The sequence below is a fragment of the Engystomops pustulosus genome, chromosome 3 (assembly GCF_040894005.1).
Source record: "Engystomops pustulosus chromosome 3, aEngPut4.maternal, whole genome shotgun sequence".
Taxonomy (NCBI): Eukaryota; Metazoa; Chordata; class Amphibia; order Anura; family Leptodactylidae; genus Engystomops; species Engystomops pustulosus.
The window spans coordinates 18,251,271-18,274,856 of record NC_092413.1 but is presented as its reverse complement, the minus strand read 5'-3'; the positions used below and the strand labels follow the sequence as shown (position 1 = coordinate 18,274,856).

The following is a 23,586-nucleotide window of genomic DNA, read 5'->3' as shown; positions in this document are numbered from 1 at the left end:
AAGATGTGCGTTTTTTTCTAATTCTCTTCAATTGTTCTTTCACTTATGAATAACAATTCACACACACAAATGACTAAATATATCTAGCTGACGTACAAAATATCTAATACACTTCCCAAAATAAAAATGGCGGTAGAGTGCTTCCGGTCGGTGGCGCACAACAGGAAGTGACGTCGCTAAAACAAACCCATAGCATGGCGGAGCGAGAGAGCGGCGCTGAGCGGTGATGTTTGGATTTTTCCACTGGGTCTGATAGACAGGTCAGTGTGGGATGGATAATGGAGGGATAAGAGGGTGAGCATTAACTGGGAGCTGATTAACAGAGCGAGAACTACAACTCCCAGCAGTCTTTGTGAATCACAAAGAGACGTTGACTTTGCCTAACTTTATTGATAGCAAGAACACAATGACACTGAATGTAACATGACATGCAATGTTAGTCAAATTCAGGGTGTGGCGCCCCCCAATGGAGGCTGTGATGCCCCCAGGATGAGCGTGGCATAAATAATACGGGGGGACATTATAATTATGTTTTACTTCCTGTTCACATCGCCCCTGCTATTATATACAAAGGGCGTCCGTCGTTTGTTTTGGTACATTGTGTCTAAATGTTTTTCTGAGGTGTTTCAATGAGAGTCGAGGTTTTGACGTGGCACCATGTGGCAGTTTTTGGATACCATGACACCTTGGAAAAAGTAGTCCCCAAAGCAGCCTGACTGTCAGTCTCATACTGCCCATTTTATTAGGGAACACCACCCCCTTCTCCCCAAAGATCTCTTTGTTGTGCGGTTTTGGGTGCATTCACAATTCATACTAAAGAAAATTTACCAACAAAGTCCATCATGATAAACCAGGGACATTACTCATAGATCCAGGCCCGTGACTGCGGTAATCTTCATATATTTGTTATCCATGGCCTCCTGCCTTCTAAAATCAACTTTTAACATTATGCTAATGAGCCCGAAGGGCTTGGGGGGGGGCGTTACCACTGTTTTAACAAGCTGTTACTCAGTTTCCCCCCTGCTCCCACAGCAAACCCTCCCCATTTGCCTGCTGTAATCTCACACAGTGGGAGGGGAGAGATAACACCCCCAGAACCCTTTTGGATCATTAGCATAATTTTAAAAGTTCATTTTAGAAGGTAGGAGGCCATGGATAACAAATATAAGAAGATTACCAGAGTCACGGTGCCTGGACCTATGAGTAATGTCCCTGGTTTATCTTACTAGTAGATTTACTTAAACACTAAAATATATATTGTCGATTGTTACACTTACTGCAGGTCACTGATTACCAGGTTTATAAACCTTTACTAGCTGTAATGTCTACACAAAAAAAAAACCTTTTAAAATAATGCAAATGAACCCTAGGGGCTCCAGGCTTCACGGGTGTTAACGGAGCCAGGAGCCCCTCAGGCTCATTTGCATATTTTTTTAAACCTTTTTTTTTTCTTAAAAATAAAATAAAATAGGGCATCGGAAGCTTGAAGCAGAATCGTTCCGGAGGGGGCGCACACCAGTATGCATGTGTGCTTGCTTTACAATCCTTCATCCTGGTGGTAGATTTTCTGTAAGAAGTAGGGGAGCCTTGATATTGTAAAAATAATCTTATCAATAATGTTGCAGTTGTGCACAAGGAATAATCTATGTGTTTTCAGGCCGCTATAAATGTATAAAGTCTGCAGTAGCCGTAGGGTCACTCACTTTTCCTACCTATTGCAGGCATGTCAAGCAAACGTGACAAGTCAAAGATCCGCTCTTCATCGTCCTGTGAAGATAGAGGTAACCTAGCGTAATCTACACGTTTCATCTTGGGTTAACCCTCACATCCATGTATCCTGATCCAATTGGTGGACACAGAGTCCATGAAGCATCATAGTCAAAGCATTGTTATTATGCAGGGTGTTCCGTTTTCCCAAATGACCAGCATGCTATAGGGGAGTCATGATCTGGGTAGCGATTGCCTGGATTGTAGGAGATGACACTCAACTATGATGCTCAGACTGAGAACGTTTGTGTGGGTGATTTACACGAACACAGATTTTGTTGCAGAAATTCGGAACGTAAAATCATCCTTTCATCTTTAGGGGTTGTTTTGGCTTGAACTACATGGACCTCTTTAGGTGACTTCATATGAATGGAACTGATTCTCAGGTGAACAAACTTTTGTTACAAACCCTTAAGTAGAGGATGCCCTTACAGGGAACCTGTCACCATATTTTCACATATACAGCTAGTGACAGGTTCCGATAAAGTACTAGTTACTGACACCCTTCTTTTAGCTAAAGGTAGTTTCCCTTACATCCCCATAAATCACCTTTGTCTCATATTAGAGGGGGCATGTCCTGCTTGGCCAGCCCCTCCCATCTACTCCTCCAAATGCATTATGCCGAGTTACAATTCAGCAGTTCATGTCGTGTGACCACCTATGGGCCTATTCTCTACCCCATGTATGTATCTGATCACATGAATCACAGCAGCCTTCATGGACTTCTACTTCTCCCCATCCTCCATGGAGATCTGCTGTCATTTCATGTGATTAGATACATACATGGGGTACAGTTTTCTCATGTTAGGAGGCTAAAGGACCTTAGGTGATGTCACTCTGGTCACATGACATTAGTGTAACACGAGGCATGGTGTAAAGAAATTAACACAATATTTCCTATAAGTGAATAGAGCTTTATATATCTGTAGTTGAATTTTACACAGGAGGCAGGGCAGGGATTTGAGCTGTCAGTTAAACTAGGGGGGTTGTTCACTTGCAGCCCGGAAGAGGAGAAGTCAAGAAAACTAATTTGTATATCACAAACTTGGCTGTAATTAAGGTGAAGGGCCTCACTGACATATCACCTACAATTGTAGGTGATATGGGGAGGACTTGTAACCCTTTATCAGCAGACATTGTTAGTCAGGGTGGTAAAATTCTGGTGACATGTCTTTAGAAAGGTTATTCCTGACACGGCAAGTTGTTTACTATCCATAGAGCAAAATGAATGGAGCAGCTGATCACACAGGTCCAAGGGTTCTGAAGAGAATGAATGGAGCAGCTGATCACACAGGTCCAAGGGTTCTGAAGAGAATGAATGGAGCAGCTGATCACACAGGTCCAGGGGTTCTGAAGAGAATGAATGGAGCAGCTGATCACACAGGTCCAGGGGTTCTGAAGAGAATGAATGGAGCAGCTGATCACACAGGTCCAGGGGTTCTGAAGAGAATGAATGGAGCAGTTGATCACACAGGTCCAGGGGTTCTGAAACGAATGAATGGAGCAGCTGATCACACAGGTCCAAGGGTTCTGAAGAGAATGAATGGAGCAGCTGATCACACAGGTCCAGGGGTTCTGAAGCGAATGAATGGAGCAGCTGATCACACAGGTCCAGGGGTTCTGAAGCGAATGAATGGAGCAGTTGATTTCACAGGTCCAGGGGTTCTGAAGAGAATGAATGGAGCAGCTGATCACACAGGTCCAGGGGTTCTGAAGCGAATGAATGGAGCAGCTGATCACACAGGTCCAGGGGTTCTGAGCGAATGAATGGAGCAGTTGATTTCACAGGTCCAGGGGTTCTGAAGAGAATGAATGGAGCAGTTGATCACACAGGTCCAGGGGTTCTGAAACGAATGAATGGAGCAGCTGATCACACAGGTCCAAGGGTTCTGAAGAGAATGAATGGAGCAGCTGATCACACAGGTCCAGGGGTTCTGAAGGGAATGAATGGAGCAGCTGATCACACAGGTCCAGGGGTTCTGAAGAGAATGAATGGAGCAGCTGATCACACAGGTCCAGGGGTTCTGAAGAGAATGAATGGAGCAGCTGATCACACAGGTCCAGGGGTTCTGAAGAGAATGAATGGAGCAGCTGATCACACAGGTCCAGGGGTTCTGAAGCGAATGAATGGAGCAGCTGATCACACAGGTCCAGGGGTTCTGAAGCGAATGAATGGAGCAGTTGATTTCACAGGTCCAGGGGTTCTGAAGAGAATGAATGGAGCAGCTGATCACACAGGTCCAGGGGTTCTGAAGAGAATGAATGGAGCAGCTGATCACACAGGTCCAGGGGTTCTGAAGAGAATGAATGGAGCAGCTGATCACACAGGTCCAGGGGTTCTGAAGAGAATGAATGGAGCAGCTGATCACACAGGTCCAGGGGTTCTGAAGAGAATGAATGGAGCAGCTGATCACACAGGTCCAGGGGTTCTGAAGCGAATAAATGGAGCAGCTGATCACACAGGTCCAGGGGTTCTGAGCGAATGAATGGAGCAGTTGATCACACAGGTCCAGGGGTTCTGAAGAGAATGAATGGAGCAGCTGATCACACAGGTCCAGGGGTTCTGAAGCGAATGAATGGAGCAGCTGATCACACAGGTCCAGGGGTTCTGAAGCGAATGAATGGAGCAGTTGATTTCACAGGTCCAGGGGTTCTGAAGAGAATGAATGGAGCAGCTGATCACACAGGTCCAGGGGTTCTGAAGCGAATGAATGGAGCAGCTGATCACACAGGTCCAGGGGTTCTGAGCGAATGAATGGAGCAGTTGATTTCACAGGTCCAGGGGTTCTGAAGAGAATGAATGGAGCAGTTGATTTCACAGGTCCAGGGGTTCTGAAGAGAATGAATGGAGCAGTTGATCACACAGGTCCAGGGGTTCTGAAACGAATGAATGGAGCAGCTGATCACACAGGTCCAAGGGTTCTGAAGAGAATGAATGGAGCAGCTGATCACACAGGTCCAGGGGTTCTGAAGGGAATGAATGGAGCAGCTGATCACACAGGTCCAGGGGTTCTGAAGAGAATGAATGGAGCAGCTGATCACACAGGTCCAGGGGTTCTGAAGAGAATGAATGGAGCAGCTGATCACACAGGTCCAGGGGTTCTGAAGAGAATGAATGGAGCAGCTGATCACACAGGTCCAGGGGTTCTGAAGAGAATGAATGGAGCAGCTGATCACACAGGTCCAGGGGTTCTGAAGCGAATGAATGGAGCAGCTGATCACACAGGTCCAGGGGTTCTGAAGCGAATGAATGGAGCAGTTGATTTCACAGGTCCAGGGGTTCTGAAGAGAATGAATGGAGCAGCTGATCACACAGGTCCAGGGGTTCTGAAGCGAATGAATGGAGCAGCTGATCACACAGGTCCAGGGGTTCTGAGCGAATGAATGGAGCAGTTGATTTCACAGGTCCAGGGGTTCTGAAGAGAATGAATGGAGCAGTTGATTTCACAGATCCAGGGGTTCTGAAGAGAATGAATGGAGCAGTTGATCACACAGGTCCAGGGGTTCTGAAACGAATGAATGGAGCAGCTGATCACACAGGTCCAAGGGTTCTGAAGAGAATGAATGGAGCAGCTGATCACACAGGTCCAGGGGTTCTGAAGGGAATGAATGGAGCAGCTGATCACACAGGTCCAGGGGTTCTGAAGAGAATGAATGGAGCAGCTGATCACACAGGTCCAGGGGTTCTGAAGAGAATGAATGGAGCAGCTGATCACACAGGTCCAGGGGTTCTGAAGAGAATGAATGGAGCAGCTGATCACACAGGTCCAGGGGTTCTGAAGCGAATGAATGGAGCAGCTGATCACACAGGTCCAGGGGTTCTGAAGCGAATGAATGGAGCAGTTGATTTCACAGGTCCAGGGGTTCTGAAGAGAATGAATGGAGCAGCTGATCACACAGGTCCAGGGGTTCTGAAGCGAATGAATGGAGCAGCTGATCACACAGGTCCAGGGGTTCTGAGCGAATGAATGGAGCAGTTGATTTCACAGGTCCAGGGGTTCTGAAGAGAATGAATGGAGCAGTTGATTTCACAGGTCCAGGGGTTCTGAAGAGAATGAATGGAGCAGTTGATCACACAGGTCCAGGGGTTCTGAAACGAATGAATGGAGCAGCTGATCACACAGGTCCAAGGGTTCTGAAGAGAATGAATGGAGCAGCTGATCACACAGGTCCAGGGGTTCTGAAGGGAATGAATGGAGCAGCTGATCACACAGGTCCAGGGGTTCTGAAGAGAATGAATGGAGCAGCTGATCACACAGGTCCAGGGGTTCTGAAGAGAATGAATGGAGCAGCTGATCACACAGGTCCAGGGGTTCTGAAGAGAATGAATGGAGCAGCTGATCACACAGGTCCAGGGGTTCTGAAGCGAATGAATGGAGCAGCTGATCACACAGGTCCAGGGGTTCTGAAGCGAATGAATGGAGCAGTTGATTTCACAGGTCCAGGGGTTCTGAAGAGAATGAATGGAGCAGCTGATCACACAGGTCCAGGGGTTCTGAAGAGAATGAATGGAGCAGCTGATCACACAGGTCCAGGGGTTCTGAAGAGAATGAATGGAGCAGCTGATCACACAGGTCCAGGGGTTCTGAAGAGAATGAATGGAGCAGCTGATCACACAGGTCCAGGGGTTCTGAAGCGAATGAATGGAGCAGCTGATCACACAGGTCCAGGGGTTCTGAAGCGAATAAATGGAGCAGCTGATCACACAGGTCCAGGGGTTCTGAGCGAATGAATGGAGCAGTTGATCACACAGGTCCAGGGGTTCTGAAGAGAATGAATGGAGCAGCTGATCACACAGGTCCAGGGGTTCTGAACCGAATGAATGGAGCAGCTGATCACACAGGTCCAGGGGTTCTGAAGCGAATGAATGGAGCAGTTGATTTCACAGGTCCAGGGGTTCTGAAGAGAATGAATGGAGCAGCTGATCACACAGGTCCAGGGGTTCTGAAGCGAATGAATGGAGCAGCTGATCACACAGGTCCAGGGGTTCTGAGCGAATGAATGGAGCAGTTGATTTCACAGGTCCAGGGGTTCTGAAGAGAATGAATGGAGCAGTTGATTTCACAGGTCCAGGGGTTCTGAAGAGAATGAATGGAGCAGTTGATCACACAGGTCCAGGGGTTCTGAAACGAATGAATGGAGCAGCTGATCACACAGGTCCAAGGGTTCTGAAGAGAATGAATGGAGCAGCTGATCACACAGGTCCAGGGGTTCTGAAGGGAATGAATGGAGCAGCTGATCACACAGGTCCAGGGGTTCTGAAGAGAATGAATGGAGCAGCTGATCACACAGGTCCAGGGGTTCTGAAGAGAATGAATGGAGCAGCTGATCACACAGGTCCAGGGGTTCTGAAGCGAATGAATGGAGCAGTTGATTTCACAGGTCCAGGGGTTCTGAAGAGAATGAATGGAGCAGCTGATCACACAGGTCCAGGGGTTCTGAAGCGAATGAATGGAGCAGCTGATCACACAGGTCCAGGGGTTCTGAGCGAATGAATGGAGCAGTTGATTTCACAGGTCCAGGGGTTCTGAAGAGAATGAATGGAGCAGTTGATTTCACAGGTCCAGGGGTTCTGAAGAGAATGAATGGAGCAGTTGATCACACAGGTCCAGGGGTTCTGAAACGAATGAATGGAGCAGCTGATCACACAGGTCCAAGGGTTCTGAAGAGAATGAATGGAGCAGCTGATCACACAGGTCCAGGGGTTCTGAAGGGAATGAATGGAGCAGCTGATCACACAGGTCCAGGGGTTCTGAAGAGAATGAATGGAGCAGCTGATCACACAGGTCCAGGGGTTCTGAAGAGAATGAATGGAGCAGCTGATCACACAGGTCCAGGGGTTCTGAAGAGAATGAATGGAGCAGCTGATCACACAGGTCCAGGGGTTCTGAAGCGAATGAATGGAGCAGCTGATCACACAGGTCCAGGGGTTCTGAAGCGAATGAATGGAGCAGTTGATTTCACAGGTCCAGGGGTTCTGAAGAGAATGAATGGAGCAGCTGATCACACAGGTCCAGGGGTTCTGAAGAGAATGAATGGAGCAGCTGATCACACAGGTCCAGGGGTTCTGAAGAGAATGAATGGAGCAGCTGATCACACAGGTCCAGGGGTTCTGAAGAGAATGAATGGAGCAGCTGATCACACAGGTCCAGGGGTTCTGAAGCGAATGAATGGAGCAGCTGATCACACAGGTCCAGGGGTTCTGAAGCGAATAAATGGAGCAGCTGATCACACAGGTCCAGGGGTTCTGAGCGAATGAATGGAGCAGTTGATCACACAGGTCCAGGGGTTCTGAAGAGAATGAATGGAGCAGCTGATCACACAGGTCCAGGGGTTCTGAAGCGAATGAATGGAGCAGCTGATCACACAGGTCCAGGGGTTCTGAAGCGAATGAATGGAGCAGCTGATCACACAGGTCCAGGGGTTCTGAAGCGAATGAATGGAGCAGCTGATCACACAGGTCCAGGGGTTCTGAGCGAATGAATGGAGCAGTTGATTTCACAGGTCCAGGGGTTCTGAAGAGAATGAATGGAGCAGTTGATTTCACAGGTCCAGGGGTTCTGAAGAGAATGAATGGAGCAGTTGATCACACAGGTCCAGGGGTTCTGAAACGAATGAATGGAGCAGCTGATCACACAGGTCCAAGGGTTCTGAAGAGAATGAATGGAGCAGCTGATCACACAGGTCCAGGGGTTCTGAAGGGAATGAATGGAGCAGCTGATCACACAGGTCCAGGGGTTCTGAAGAGAATGAATGGAGCAGCTGATCACACAGGTCCAGGGGTTCTGAAGAGAATGAATGGAGCAGCTGATCACACAGGTCCAGGGGTTCTGAAGAGAATGAATGGAGCAGCTGATCACACAGGTCCAGGGGTTCTGAAGCGAATGAATGGAGCAGCTGATCACACAGGTCCAGGGGTTCTGAAGCGAATGAATGGAGCAGCTGATCACACAGGTCCAGGGGTTCTGAAGCGAATGAATGGAGCAGTTGATTTCACAGGTCCAGGGGTTCTGAAGAGAATGAATGGAGCAGCTGATCACACAGGTCCAGGGGTTCTGAAGCGAATGAATGGAGCAGCTGATCACACAGGTCCAGGGGTTCTGAGCGAATGAATGGAGCAGTTGATTTCACAGGTCCAGGGGTTCTGAAGAGAATGAATGGAGCAGTTGATTTCACAGGTCCAGGGGTTCTGAAGAGAATGAATGGAGCAGTTGATTTCACAGGTCCAGGGGTTCTGAAGAGAATGAATGGAGCAGTTGATTTCACAGGTCCAGGGGTTCTGAAGAGAATGAATGGAGCAGCTGAAAACACAGGTCCAGAGGTTCTGAAGAGAATGAATGGAGCAGGTGATCACACAGGTCCAGTGGTTCTGAAGAGAATGAATGGAGCAGCTGATCACACAGGTCCAGGGGTTCTGAAAAGAATGAATGGAGCCGCTGTGCAAGTGCGACCTGCTGCTTCATTTCGCGGTGCCGGTGATCAGCAAACTGTTCCGCATAGGACCACATATTCCAGACATGTCATGTATAACGGGTAGCACCGGGGTTGCGTTTTACTTCTCCTTACACTGAAACACAGATATGATGTTATGGGGATGTATGAGGAGTGTCATTCCGATGGGGATTTGGCTCAGATTGTCTTCTCTGTGTTTTCAGGAAGAGAAAAAAATAAAAGGAAACGCAGCCGGAGCAGATCTTCTTCTGTGTCTTCATCTTCCTCCTCGTCTTCATCTTCACGCTCCTCTTCATCCTCGCACTCGTCTTCATCTTCCAGTAGCAGAAGCAGCTCCAGCAGTCAAGGTAAGACTATAAATCCAAATTCACAGCCACACAGCACTAATCAGTTGTTTGGTCTTTGATCCTCACCCACGCTACAAAGTGAATGGAGTTGGAGACCGATTGCTGCATGTGTTGTATACTGCAGCTCAGCTCTTACCCACTTTCCCCACCATTGAGATATTGACGGCCTAGCTCCATAATGGGGTTGGCCACTCTTTTGCGTAATTTGCCCATGTGCTTTTACTGCCGTTTGGACAATCCTTGAATGTTGATCAAGTGATTCAGCCGTCCTAATGCTTGTGCTGTCTGCAGACTCTCCGTGATTGTTTACATGTCTGAGCTCTGCTGAATAGGAGGAGCTGCAGCAGCAGAGATATGACTAATCCTGTCTGTCAGTGAGGACAGACAGTGATATGAGGGACACATTGGGAGACGCCATTAGGACGGCTTATAACAGTGAGAGAGAAAGCTGTGTATATAAACTGAGGGCATCATGTGGGGATAAGGGAAAGGCTGAAGCTCTCAAAGGAGGCAAATACACAGGGACATGTACATGCAGAGACCTGTCTAATGGAGGAGATTTATTGAAAAGTGGCCAAACACTTTACATTTTGTGAGTCTCAGCTCTGACCTGTATTAGTGACCTAGTGAAAGGAGAAGTTTTGGCCTAGGTGATGGTTTAGATTTCTTGGAGTACAGGTTATGTTGTGCCTTTTTGATGGATCAGTAGGGCTGCAACTTCATTTGTTCCCATTATATCATCCCTGTCACTTTTGAGCATTGTCCCCAACTTAGGTTAGTGCGGTGACACTGCATCTTATGTAAATGCACCCTGTAGTGCAATAGTAGCATTACTATTGTTATTGGTATTTATAGTGTTGCCACTAGGGGGCAGACCATTCCCGGCCATTAAAAGCCAGTACATGAATATCTATATGTCACTCCTTAGCGCAGGACACTTACATTTCCTTTACCATCTAAGATTTGGAGGATTTTAATAATATATATTTTCTTTTCACTTTAGATTCACGGAAACATAAATCAAAAAAGGCATCGAAGGAAAAACACAACAAAAAGGTAAAGTTTGCCGAGTTTATTCTGCTTTTGGTTAATTTCGTATGTTTAATCAAAGCTCCGTAAATGGCGGCTCTGTTCACTTCTATAAAACTTTGTTAACGCATAAAGACTATATGACTATATGAATGGAGGAGTGAAACGCATGTAGGGATACAAGATCTGTGGTGAATATCCCACAAGTCTGAAAGTTATTCTCTTCCCTGGCCATAGGTAATAACTTGTCAGAATATCCTGTTAAAGGGACAATTGAGTCCACAACAAAAATTCTACGCATAGTAAATGAGTAATCCATAGTAATATAACTGGTTAAGGCTTTCTGATTCTACATACAAACTGTGGTCTGAGGGTCTCCCACTTTATCAAAGAGAAGGGGGGAGAGTGTCTCAGATGACCAATACACATTGTGTAACCTCTGTGTACATCCAAGTTGACTTGCATCTGCTAGAACTCTCCCTTCTGTCTCATAAGGAGGGTGGTCCTGACTAGAGCGCCTCCATAGTTATGCCCCAATATCTACAGTCGGTGTCTTCTTGTGACGGAGCTCTGTATCAGAATATGAGGAATTGACAAAGTACATTTTGAGGACTTGACACGTAATGTGGGGCACAATTTATTACCGGGTCCATACAATGTATAATGCCATTTACAGAGGGGGCAGTGTATTCTGAGGGGGGGGGGAAGCTAGCGCTTCATCTGTGTTAAGTCACAATAGTGCAGTCTGGCCAAAAAAATGATCTCCTTATTACGTTGCTATTGAAAATGTAGACTTCTCTCGCACACTGCAGGTTGGATTTTCCCACGTGCAGAGAGATCAGTCAGAGAAGCAGCCTGATGGCTCATTGTATATCTCTTATGTGGTCGGCTACATTCACACGACCGTTGGGGGAAGTACATACGGCCGCCGTATATACGTCCCCCATAGGCTGGCAATTGGCACACAGAGTGGTACACGTGCGGCACCGTTACGTACCTGGGGAAAAGATAGCACGTCCTATCTTTCCCCATAATATGGTGCCGTGCACCTTGTATCTCTATGGAGAGGGGCGAGCAGCGCTCACCCCCTCCTCTTCTCGCAGGCACGTCCTAAGCCTAAGGCTCCGCTCACACGGTCCATTTGCATTGCATTTAGAATTTAGAGGCTTGGCCCGATCACATATGCCTTACAAGAAAAAACAAAGCATGCAATCGGTAGCAAGCATCTTGTATTTTGCATTTTTTGGATGTAAAACATGTGGTGCATGTACCCATCTTAAATGTGCCCCTTTTATATCTATGACTCTGTGCCATTGCTGCACAGTAACCATGCTGTGATTGTGTACATGGCCATATAGATAGATACAAAAAAAAGAAAACCAAGTCTGCACAGTGGAGAGAAACCTCAATAGAGGGGGTGCAGAGCCTCCATGGATCCTGGCAAGATCCTTCAGTGGATAGATATAGATATAATATCTATCTCTCTCTAATGGAACTGTCATTGTGATTATTCCATTAAAAAATGTATCTACTATGTATCTAAATACATACTTTTATATACATACCGTGCGAGGATTACTTACCTGGCTTGTCTCGAGAAAACGCATGTGCCGTTTCTATATGTCTTTTTCCTGTGTGATCTGCCTCGTCGTCGCCAAGTACAACCTGTGATTGTCCATATCTCTCCTGGTCAGAGGAGAAGCTGCGCGTCCCCAGTGACCGTCTCCTCCTCTGACCAGCAGAGAAAATCCTGCGTAGATGATGTTGCCGGGGCTTCAGTATCTTCGGTAATTATCTAGAGCCCCTTATTTTTGGGTGCAACTTAAGCCAGAATTCGTTGGGTTTTATCTTGGCCAGTCTTCCCTTAGGTCTCATTAAGTAATTTTTATTTTTTTTGGACATCGGCGCTAAGAAGAACGCTTGACTCAATGCTACCGATCGAACGTATACTTTTTTATTTTATTACAGGATTTTATTATATTCTAATTTGAGAGTGTGGACACTCGGATTTCATCCATACAGAACAAATAGAGGTACGTTAAATTCTTCCAATTTTCTAAAAAAAAATAATAATTATCTAAACAATAATTTTTTTAAAATAGTTGTGAAAGAAGTTGTTTTGTTTTTTCTCTTTATTTCAGATATGTATTGGATATAGAAGACAAACCTTACAAATAAAATCTTCAAAGAATTACTGTAATTTTGTGGTAAGTCACATAAAGGAAAATGCCACCCCACCCCCAAAAAAAAAAAAAAATCCGAAATATTAAAGTTTAAAAATTGTTGATTATTTCTTATGTATTCTAGGTTCCTCCAGTTCCGCTATGCCTTCGTGCATTATTAAAGGCTGTTTTAACACATGGAAGCAAAAAGATTCCAATGTTATTTTACACGTCTTTCCCAAAGAAAAAGAGTGTATAAGATCGTGGCTAATCCAGTCACCGGAGAACTTTCCGAATGTCGAAGAATTGGTGGAGAAAATTCACTCCCAGAATAAATACGGCACCGTAAGGCTGTGCTCCAAACACTTCAACGATGATCAGTATTTCCACGAGGGGACAAAGCGAAGGCTCAGGCCTAAGGCGGTGCCCACCATCTTCATAGCGGCTGAAAAACTTCCTTCCGAAAAAGTAGTAAGAAAAAGACGGAGGAAAACGGGCGCAGATGGCGATCTGTCCATGCCTGGTGAAAGCATTGAGGGGGCGTCGAGCAATGTTATATTTTATCCACAAACATCCGACCCCAATAACTCCTTCCCCCAACAGGTTTTACCTTCACATCTACAGATTGTGATCCCGAGTACAAGTCTACTGGGAATGGGGAAACCCAAAATGTATGAAAAGGCTATTAACACCGATATGTATTATAGTCGAAAATGCCAAGCGGTGGGGACCGATCCGATGTTTGGGAAAAGAAATTTTGCCGTCCAAACCATGCCATGGAAAGGAAAATCTCAGGGTACCCTGTGTTCCATCCTATTGACAAATTACTCCAAATTTAAGCCGGGGATGACGCAACCCCAGCACAGAGTTTGGCAAAGTGGCATGGACAACGTGGGCAATGCTTCTTACAGGGAATCCCCCCGGATGCTCCTGGGACAAGCGGCTAACAACGCTCTTCCTAAACAGATTGGCACAAAGTCCGATCATACCCATCATACAGCGTCTTCCTCATTCACAAAAAGTGACCACGAAGCATTTGACCGCAATATAAAGGTTGAGAGGAGGAGTCCTACAAGTAACGACTGTGGACATTCGCCCAAGCCTATCCACGACGGACCGCGGCTAACCCCTGAACTGAATCAAAACTTAACGACGTTGGTTGTGAAAAAGGAAGAAACCGATCACTCGGAGAACGAATCCAGCACGGACGACTCGGAAGAGGACGAGAAGTGTACCGCAAATTCTCTCGACAAACTTCAAGGACATTGTAGTGACCCCGAGAACGACGCAAACTTTACCGTGCTAAAAAGCTGCTTGTACGACCTCATCAAGCTGGTCCGGTGTCAGTACGGCGGCACATGTCATTCGCCTTTAACAAACGTTCAGGTCAAAACGTTGGGCTCCGTCATCGCCATCGACGTTCTCTGCTGCAAGGGTCACAATTCCACACTGTGGCACAGCCAACCGGGGCAGAAGAGTATGGCCGGGGGGGATCCATTGACGCCGGGGGGAGAACCTTCACAGATCGAGTCTTCAGATATTAAGACATATATACACAATCTGGAATATTCGGATGATGCCCCGATGTAAATACTGTAGATCGCCATAGACTTTTTTTGCTCTTATTTTGGGGGTGGGTGAGGCTGGCATGGGATGCTCATTGTTTTTATTGTTGTTTTTTTTGTTTTCGTTTTATATATTGAAATGTACTGAAATTGGACTGTACAAACAAAATAAAACAATGTAAAAAAAAAAAAACATATAAAGTAGACTAGACCTCCAGGTTACTCCACATAATTAATGGATTTACCTATTTGATCCTTGAGAAGATTACATTCAAGAAGAAGAAAAGGGATTTTTGAACCGAAGAGCTTTGAGTTGCGTCCCTCTCCCTAGCGCCGCAGATCTCAGGTCCCCGTTGAATGCCTGGCTGCAGGCGGAGCACAGTACTGGGGTCCATCACAGCCCTCTGCAGAGTTGTACTAAGGCTGCCCACACCCCCTGTACAGCATCTGGGCCCTGCTGCAGTGTTAGAACTTCCCCTTCCCTCCTGTATAGTCAGCTCTGGGGGATCTTCTGTATTATAGCCAGCTCCTGTATTATAGCCAGCTCTGGGGGATCTTCTGTATTATAGCCAGCTCCTGTATTATAGCCAGCTCTGGGGGATCTTCTGTATTATAGCCAGCTCCTCTATTATAGCCAGCTCTGGGGTGTCTTCTGTATTATTAGCAGCTCATGTATTATAGCCGGCTCTGGGGGGGGGGGGTCTTCTGTATTATAGCCAGCTCCTGTATTATAGACAGCTCTGGGGGGGTCTTCTGTATTATAACCAGCTCCTTTATTATAGCCAGCTCTGGGGGGGTCTTCTGTATTATAGCCAGCTCCTGTATTATAGCCAGCTCTGGGGGGGGTCTTCTGTATTATAGCCAGCTCCTGTATTATAGCCAGCTCTGGGGAGTCTTCTGTATTATAGCCAGCTCCTGTATTATAGCCAGCTCTGGGGGGTCTTCTGTATTATAGCCAGCTCCTGTATTATAGCCAGCTCTGGGGGGTCTTCTGTATTATAGTCTGCAATGGGGGGGACACTATTATTATAGTCAGCACTGGTGGAGGGGGGGTCCTCTATTATAGTCGGCACTGCGGGGGGGGGTCCTCCTGTATTATAGACAGCTCTGGGGGCGAAATCCTTATGTATTATAGCTCTGGTGGAGGAAGCGGCCTCTGGCACAGTCAGCTCTAGGGGATCCTCCTTTTATTATGTTCTGGGGGTTTCCAGTTGTATTAGTGGTTGCTCTGGGGGGGGGGGGTCTCCTTTATTACCAAACATAGAAAATCGCCTCGTATACTTCATCAGTGTGGTCTATAACGCAGAAGGCGCCTTACTCTTCAGAATCCCCAAACCATCTCACAAAATGATCATTACAACAGACAGTTTACTTTCACTTGATTTTTATCAATATCTTTTTTTTTTTTCTTTTTCGCAACGTAAACTTGTAGATATATAGTTTGTTACATCACCGTAGTCCATTAGTATAAAATAAGTCCACACTGAATCCTCGTGACTCACCGTGATGGATTGTGACGTTTCGGAGGATGCCCCTCCTTCCTTTGTCTGAGAAAGGAGGGGCATCCTCCGAAACGTCACCTTTTTCCCACTTTTTAGAGACTACAGGTGAGTGTTCGTTCAGATGACCCGATCCTCTGTAGAAGGAAACCTGCTTCTGGGGTGTTTTAGGCCACATTCAATCTGCCATATGGGGGACGTATATATGGGCGACAAATATACAATCCCCCATAGACTACAATGGGCGTATGGCGCTGTAAGGTGCAGCACTTACCCCCTACTCCGTTCCCTGGCACCACCGTGTGCCCTCCATGCTACAGTACGGAGGACACACATCGTGTGAATGTAGCCTTACGTTTTATCGGTATTGAGGTTCTGTAGCAACCACAAGCCTGATGCAATCTGAAAGATGAAATTCTCATCTGTACAATGACACCCATGCTGTAGAGCTGAAGATTGGGGCACCTGAATTGCCACTCCCCCTGCAGCCTCTAAAAGTGGTTTCATCCACTGGAAAACTCATATCAAATATAGGCTCAATATTTGCCCTTTCCATTGCAGAATATGACCTACATGCCCTGTATTCAGAGTTAGATATGCTTGGATTCCCGTGGCTGCCTGTAAAAAAAAAAAAAAAAAAAAAATCTCTCTCACTTCAATGGGAGAGGGATTTCAGCACAGACAGAAATATCCATGCCAAATACAGAGATAAGGAAAACCCCTCTACTTTTAATATAATATTTAAAAATGGCAAATAACTTTTAGAGAAGACCTTCTACTCAATACTACATTTTCACACCAAGACAAGCTACAGGCAGATGAGTTCTTTATCCAGGGAGGGGGAGCAAGGCACAGCAGATCAGATCAGAGTGATAAAGCAGAGATGTAGGAGAGCTGACTGTGTCATTGTGTGTTATATGCATCTCATGGATCTCATCTCTGATCTGTCTCCTCTCTTTCTATGTGTCCGATACTAGTGAATGTTCAGAACATAAATGAAAGTGTACATAAACCTTGTACCCTGATAAACTAAGCACATTGTCAGCACACAGAATCTCATAGCACTACAGGGATCATGAAGTGTCTGCTTAGAGACTGATGGGAGCTAAAACAGCAATAAAACTGAATCAAGTATAAAGGGAGATAAAAACAATATTTATTGTGTAAACATCATTTGGGGATTTAAATTTGAGAAATTTTTTTTCCTGGGCAAACCCCACACACACAATATCACAAAGGATCCATTCTTGCACATACAGAGTGAAGCAATAGAGCTGCAGAAGACTGGTCCAGGTTTCTTCAGATTTTCACAGTTTGTTTTATTATTTGTGCAGTTTAGTAGGAACCTTGACTGTGGAAAAAACATCAGTCTCTTCTTCTTGTGCCTTGCAAACAGACTTGATCATTGAGTCCAGTGATCATTGAAGCAGTGGTCACATTATCATTTGCCTAAGCGTTCTATTAGGCTGATGGGGACCATACCGTTTCCCCTCTTATGATTTGCATAGTGCGCAAGTATCTTGTATAATGGATGATAAGGGTGTCATTGAATGGAAGGCTGTCTGTATTACCTTCATCTTTAGGATCAGTGAGAAAGTGATGGGAGACTGAGATTGGCATAAAGACTAAAGAAATACAGCTCTTGCTCCTCAGGGGTGGGGCTGTAATGAATCCTATTTCGTTATGACTACACCCCTGAGGAGCTGGAGCTGCATTTCTGTAGTCTCAATTGGTAAAGAGTCATGTGGTGCTACCTGCCTACAAGGTAGCAAATATTTATTTTAAAATGTGGTTTTTCGAGATTTTTTTTCCAATGCATAGTAAATGTAGGCGTCGTTTGTTGAATAACTTCATTTACAGTATTTTCATCATTGTATTTCCACCGTTATAGTGCTAGGTCCTTTTCTACTAATTACTACAACCCTTCTTGGTTGTGTAATTATGCTTATCAGTGTCAACATTATCATAGCACAGCAGCCAATCGGAAACTAGTCCTTGTAGAGAGCAACTTCTAGGGAGGGGCCAATGTACACGCCTTCTCACAGGCCACCAATCACATCAACCTCTGATGAACCGAGTAGGAATCGGATATTCTGAAAATAGTTACAAGGGACTGGGGGGAAAAAAGTTTAGGTCTGAAAGACTAAATACAAGTTTTATTTCTACAGAACAGGAAAAAAGACAGCAAAATAAAGAAGAAGAAAGAGAAGAAAAAGAAACGGGAGTCCAGCCCTGTACAGATCTCTAAGGTGCGACCAAGGTTTCCTTGTCTAGTGGATGGAACGTAGTATATAATGTAGAATAAATGCACAGGTCTATCAAGTCCCAGGCAGTTGGTCCATAATGTGCTGAAATTTTCCTGCCAACTCAGAATAAATCCCCGACTTCAGGACACTCGACTTAAGAATGACCCCTAGTGAAAAATGGACCTTGCAGTCCTGCTTATTAAATTTTATTTGCATTGCCCTGACTACTTGTTCTTGATTGACAGGTCTCACTCCTAGGACATGCTGCTGTGTGGGACATTTAGAGAGAGCTCTGTTAGGCTGAGTTCATATGACGTTTCGTGCCGTATGTTGTAAGGGCACGTCTAGGGGATGATGCTCTGTCCTTACAACGTATAGCATAGACCTATCCCACTGTATACTTATATAGTGGGATATGTTGCCCGGGGACCCCTCCTCCCCCCTGAATGTGGAGGGAGGAGTGCATAACAGCAACAGCCGGCGATTGGCTGCTGCCAATGTACAGGCAGTTTTCACAGTGATGTCACTGTCCTTATATTGACAGTGACATCAACAGTGTCCTCCCTCCTGCTGAGCGATGTATGCGCTCAGCTAGGCTATGCAATATGTTGCATCTGCTCCACCATAGCCTTCTATTGTCTCCACTGAGCATATACCTCACTCAGAATAAGGGAGCAGGATGGAAAGACGTAGCTTGCCTTTTTCAGTGGGTGCGACATATACTGGTCAGAGGCAACAACTATGCCTCCATCTGCGAACATATGTCAATGTGCAAGCCCAGCTAATATGTTGGGAGCCCTCTCGATATATTTACTCTGAGCGTATACAAAAAACGAGATGCCTTACATTATTGGGCACATCATGTAATGTGACCCGGTTGATGTCATCTAAGATCTTGTTACATTTACAACGTCTACCCCTTGTATGTATCTGATCACATGAAATCACAGCAGCCTCCATGGAGGATGGGGAAGAGTAGAAGTCCATGAAGGCTGCTGTGATTTCATGTGATCCGATATACACATGAGGTAGATGTTGCAAATATTACAGGACCTTAGATGACGTAACCCTGGTCATGACATACTAAGAAAGAGACATGGGGAGGAGTAGATGAGAGCGCCTGGCCGAAAAGGACACACTCCTCTTATGCCACGGAATATAAGATAAAGTGATTTATGGGGGTGTGAGATAAACAAATTTTAGCTCAAAAAAGGTGTCCGTTAATAAAACTCTATAGAACCCTGTAACTAGCTTTATATGTGCAAATGTGGCAACAAGTTCTATAGGTTTGTTTTTAAAGGGAACCTATCTTGCACGTTACCTAAGGACTGTCTGTATACTGTCCATTACTTTTTCCTAGGATTTGTAAGCTCTGACTACACAGGTTTTGTTTGTAGTCTGTATCCATGGACACAGAGAAGATACATTGTTGTATTTGAATGAGAACACAGCAATATGTACACGAGTCTTCACCCACATGTTAAAGAGGACGACGTCTTCATTAGTCACATGATCAGGTGGACCGTAATTGGGATCAGGGCGACACGTAGCGCTGTGTATGATCTCCTTATGTAACCATTATTACTGTAGATGGGTCACCAGAGCCTAGAGGTTACTGTGAGAGGGAAATGTAATGTAGGCTAATGAAGACTAAAGGAAATCCCTGCACTCAGGGAACAGCTTTGTACTGAGTCCATTGTTTATTTCTGTCTTCACCTCCATCAATAGAGAGAGAGAGACAATAGCCTGACCCTAATATGTATCCTAACCCTAATGCGACCTTCTAAAGTAATGCTCTATCACTGTATGATCTGTAGGTGTAACAAGCTGATTTTTGTTATTGCCCCCCTAGTAGGGGAAGTGCTGCAGCCCTGATAGAGATAACATGACGGGATCTTGTAATTCTTTGTCCTGCAGTACTTAAAAGACAAAAAGAAGAATGAGAATTACAGTATGATCACCGGGAAGAAGATCAAGATGAAGGTGAAGAAGAGCAAAGAGGACAAAGAGGTACAGACACTTCCATGGGAACAGATGATGTGTAATGAATGTGACTGCCAGCAGAGGGCGCTGTACATGGGTTACCCCCTTCATAGCAGCCCCCTATTGGCAGCAGGACACCATCACACTGCACAAAATCGTTCAGTAATGTCCGGAGTAACATGACAAAGAGATAAAGGTGTTGACTTGGTGTCCAAATTCCCCAGATCCCAATCCTATTAAGTGTCTGCGTCAGTTATTTAATAGGATGCAGACTTCTTATGTCATGGAACAGTCCCTCACACTAGGCTCATATCTGTAGGATGTTACAGGGATATTTTCAAAAATTCATCAAGAAGAAAAAAAAAAAAATCTGTACCCCCACACATCAAGTGTCATAGAGCCGGAAGCTGACAGCGCCGTTCTCTATGTGGTGGCTGAACTAAGTCACTGCAGCTATTATTCCATTCAGATAAATACGGACTGATCTGCAGTAACCTGGTCTGACCACCACTTATGGAATGGCGCTGTCAGCCTCCATTCTTTGCTTACTGCGGAATATTACTATTGAAAACTGCTGGGGGGGGGGGGTGAAAGGTTTTGGACCTCAACTATTCCGATATTAAGAACCTATTCTGTGGATATATTATCAATATATTAAACAATGTATGCAAATTAGCCGGAGGAGCTCCAGGTTCCATAGGTGTTAATGGAGCATGGAGCCCCTCTGGCTTATTTGCATACAGTCTTTCATCCTGGTTGTAGATGTTCTTTAAAATATTGAGCCCCTCAGGCTCATTTGCATACAGGGCTTCAAAAGGGGAGATACTTTCCAAGAATCTTTGGCTTAAATTCTTAGAGGCAACTGTATTGGGGGAGGTACCGATGCACAGGAGTGATTCTTCCTGTGAAAAACTTAAAAAAAAGACATTTTTTTGCCCATTTTGAAATAATTTGTCAGGTATGAGGGACCTGGAAGCAGCGCCTTTACACTGGTAATGGATGAGTGTCTGATTGCTGGGGTCTGATCAAATGGGTTATTGTGTGGATATTGATAAACCCCTTCAATCTAAAGGAAATCTACCATCAAAATCCATCATGGACAGGGAAATTACTCATAGATCCAGGCACCGTAACTGTGGTAATCTTCTTATATTTCTTATCCTTGGCCACTTTCTTCTAAAATCAAGTTTTTAAATTATGCTAATGAGACAGAAGGGCTCAGTGAGCATTATCAAGGTCTTCACAGACTCGCTCCCACTGTGTGAGATTACATAATTCAGGGGGAAGTGCTGAGGGAGACAGTGTCACAGCCTGTGAAGCTACTGTTACTGAGAGGCTCTGGTAACGCCCTCCAGAGCCTTTTGGCTCATTAGCATAATTTTAAAAGTTGATTTTTAGAAGGAAGGAGGCCATGGATGACACATTATGGATTATCACATTCGTGGTGCCTGGATCTATGAGTAAGAGTTTGAGGGTAGGTTATCTTTATCTTTCTATCTCCCTCGTTGTTCTATATGAATGGTTTTTTGCTGACACGAGGCTTTGTGTTCTTCTTTCCATAGAGAGACAGAAATCGAGCCAAACTTCTGGAATTCCTAAATTCTTCCATGTGACGGAACCGCCATTACCTTCATCAGTTTTTGTGTCGTCCAGCTGGAGGTCTCATCATTAAAGGGAATGCCCCTAATCGACCAGACATAGTGTACACATAGACAGGGTTCACTTACTTATGCAACTACTCAATGTATTTTGCTTATTCTTTCCACAGTATTCTGTGGGCATCTTGGGAGTAAGTATGGTGCTTATGGAGAAGCCGCAGGGTTGGCGGGGGGGGGGGGGGGGGGGTCAATCTTGCAGGTTCTATGGAAGCTCTGGTGCTACAATGTAGCTTTTCTATAGACGGGTCTCTAGGAAAAATTCCTCCAGAGGCTGCTTTACAAAAAATTTAATAAATGACCCCCACTCATAGCAGGCGAGGACCCATCACTTCCCCAATTTTCATTACTCCTATTATTAGTCTGTTATTCCTCCTGGTAATGTATGGATACACCATGGATTACGAGCAATTTCCCTTGTCAAAGGATTCTGTCCGTACACACTGGACAGACTTTCAGCGACTTTGCTAGCAGTCTGATTTATAAAATATTTACTTTTTTTTTTTTGTTTCCATGGTTACAGACTACACACAGCCCTTGGTAGTCAGGTCCTCCGTGATAACCCCTCTACTTTTTTTTTTTTTTTTAAAGTACATTAAAGGTGTATAATTTAGACTGAAGAGCTCAGATGAAAGCGTCAGTCTCTTCTTAGGACAGCGCCATACGTAGTATAGGGACAGTGTTTGGTATTGCAGGTCAGTTTCATACACCTGAATGGGGCTGAGCTTGACACTGGCTACATGCAAATATTTTTTTTTTTTTAATTGTTCTTATTAATCTAAAATTGAAACAAATTTTTCATATAATCTTGGATTTGTGTTTACCAGTATGACCAGTATGACCAGTATGTCTCCATAGGAACAGACTACAAATAAAACCTGTGTAGTCTGACCTTCTACTCTGATCTATCTTCCTTCTTCTGTCTGTAAATTATCAAGAAGGTGAAGACTGAGGATCAGTTCACGTTAACGTTTTGAAAACTTGTAAATGTGCCCGTTTTGTGTGCGCAGCTCCTATGCAGATAATGTTTCTCCATGGTTAGAGACTATGCATGAACCTTATGTCATATGATCCTGCAGTCACACTCCCTCCATCTGCATTCCCTTGCATGTATCTAAAATAAAAGGGAAGTAACTTTGCAAATAGTCTTGGGTAAAATGGCCTAATGTTTTCTGTAAACCATGTGTCACCATGGTTACAGACTACAAACGATCCCTGTGTAGTCTGATGTTGCAGACATCCCTCTCTGACTTGTCTGTTTCTTACTGCTGTTAAATTGTCAAGAGAAAAAGTCGGGTGAAAGGGCAAAAAGGGTAAAGCTCTGTTCACATTGGTGTCTTGAGGTTCCATTCCATTGCTCAGGATGAGGAAAACATTCTGCTCCAATAAAGTGAGCTGTAATACCATATACTACCTCTACAAGAGTGTGGCGCTGTGTCTGTTACAGAACTTCTACTGTAAATGGCAGCAATGATTTGTGTGAATAGAGCAGTAACCTATGACTACAAAATAGCATGTTTGTAGTCTGTAACCATGGTGGCACATAGCTCTGCATAGGAGCTGTGTACACAAACATATCTTTAATCAATATTATTCATATAGTTGCCTGGATCTTTAGATTACATAGCAGCGGGCTCCTGGTTATTTTCCGTTTCGATAAATTTCAGTCAAAGATTTGGGGCTTGGGGTTTGTTTTTTTTGTGGCTATAACAGGGGCTTGAGGCGGCTCGTTCTCCGTTCTTTTCTTGTTTTCACTTGTGATGTCAAATGTAAAGATTTCGTATTTTCATAAAAAAAAAATCATATATCTGGGATCCAGTAAAGTTTTTCTTTTTAATTAACTTTTTCAGTTTATTCTAATAAAACCTCTGATTTCTGTGA

The 23,586-nt window shown here is 44.8% G+C and overlaps 1 protein-coding gene across 3 annotated transcripts; it reads left to right on the top strand.

The window, feature by feature from the left end:
• Positions 1 to 104: 104 nt before the first annotated feature.
• On the top strand, positions 105 to 23,586 carry LOC140121045 (uncharacterized). 3 transcript variants are annotated; one of them, XM_072140185.1, is made up of 7 exons: positions 105 to 260; positions 1,722 to 1,781; positions 9,423 to 9,566; positions 10,570 to 10,622; positions 17,990 to 18,070; positions 19,985 to 20,077; positions 21,613 to 23,586. In XM_072140185.1, the coding sequence occupies exons 2-7, from the start codon at positions 1,724 to 1,726 to the stop codon at positions 21,661 to 21,663; spliced, it is 480 nt and encodes a 159-aa protein (XP_071996286.1). In that variant the 5' UTR covers positions 105 to 260; positions 1,722 to 1,723; the 3' UTR covers positions 21,664 to 23,586. The 3 variants fall into 3 exon arrangements, with proteins under 3 accessions (XP_071996286.1, XP_071996284.1, XP_071996285.1); XM_072140183.1 differs by lacking the exons at positions 105 to 260; positions 1,722 to 1,781; positions 17,990 to 18,070; positions 19,985 to 20,077; positions 21,613 to 23,586 and adding exons at positions 12,564 to 12,628; positions 12,737 to 12,802; positions 12,903 to 14,497 and having other exon boundaries at positions 9,492 to 9,566; XM_072140184.1 differs by lacking the exons at positions 105 to 260; positions 1,722 to 1,781; positions 17,990 to 18,070; positions 19,985 to 20,077; positions 21,613 to 23,586 and adding exons at positions 12,564 to 12,628; positions 12,710 to 12,802; positions 12,903 to 14,497 and having other exon boundaries at positions 9,492 to 9,566.

Bases quoted from the DNA above. Each gene is read 5' to 3' on its own strand.
- LOC140121045 (XM_072140183.1), top strand. From the start codon at position 12,920: ATGCCTTCGTGCATTATTAAAGGCTGTTTTAACACATGGAAGCAAAAA.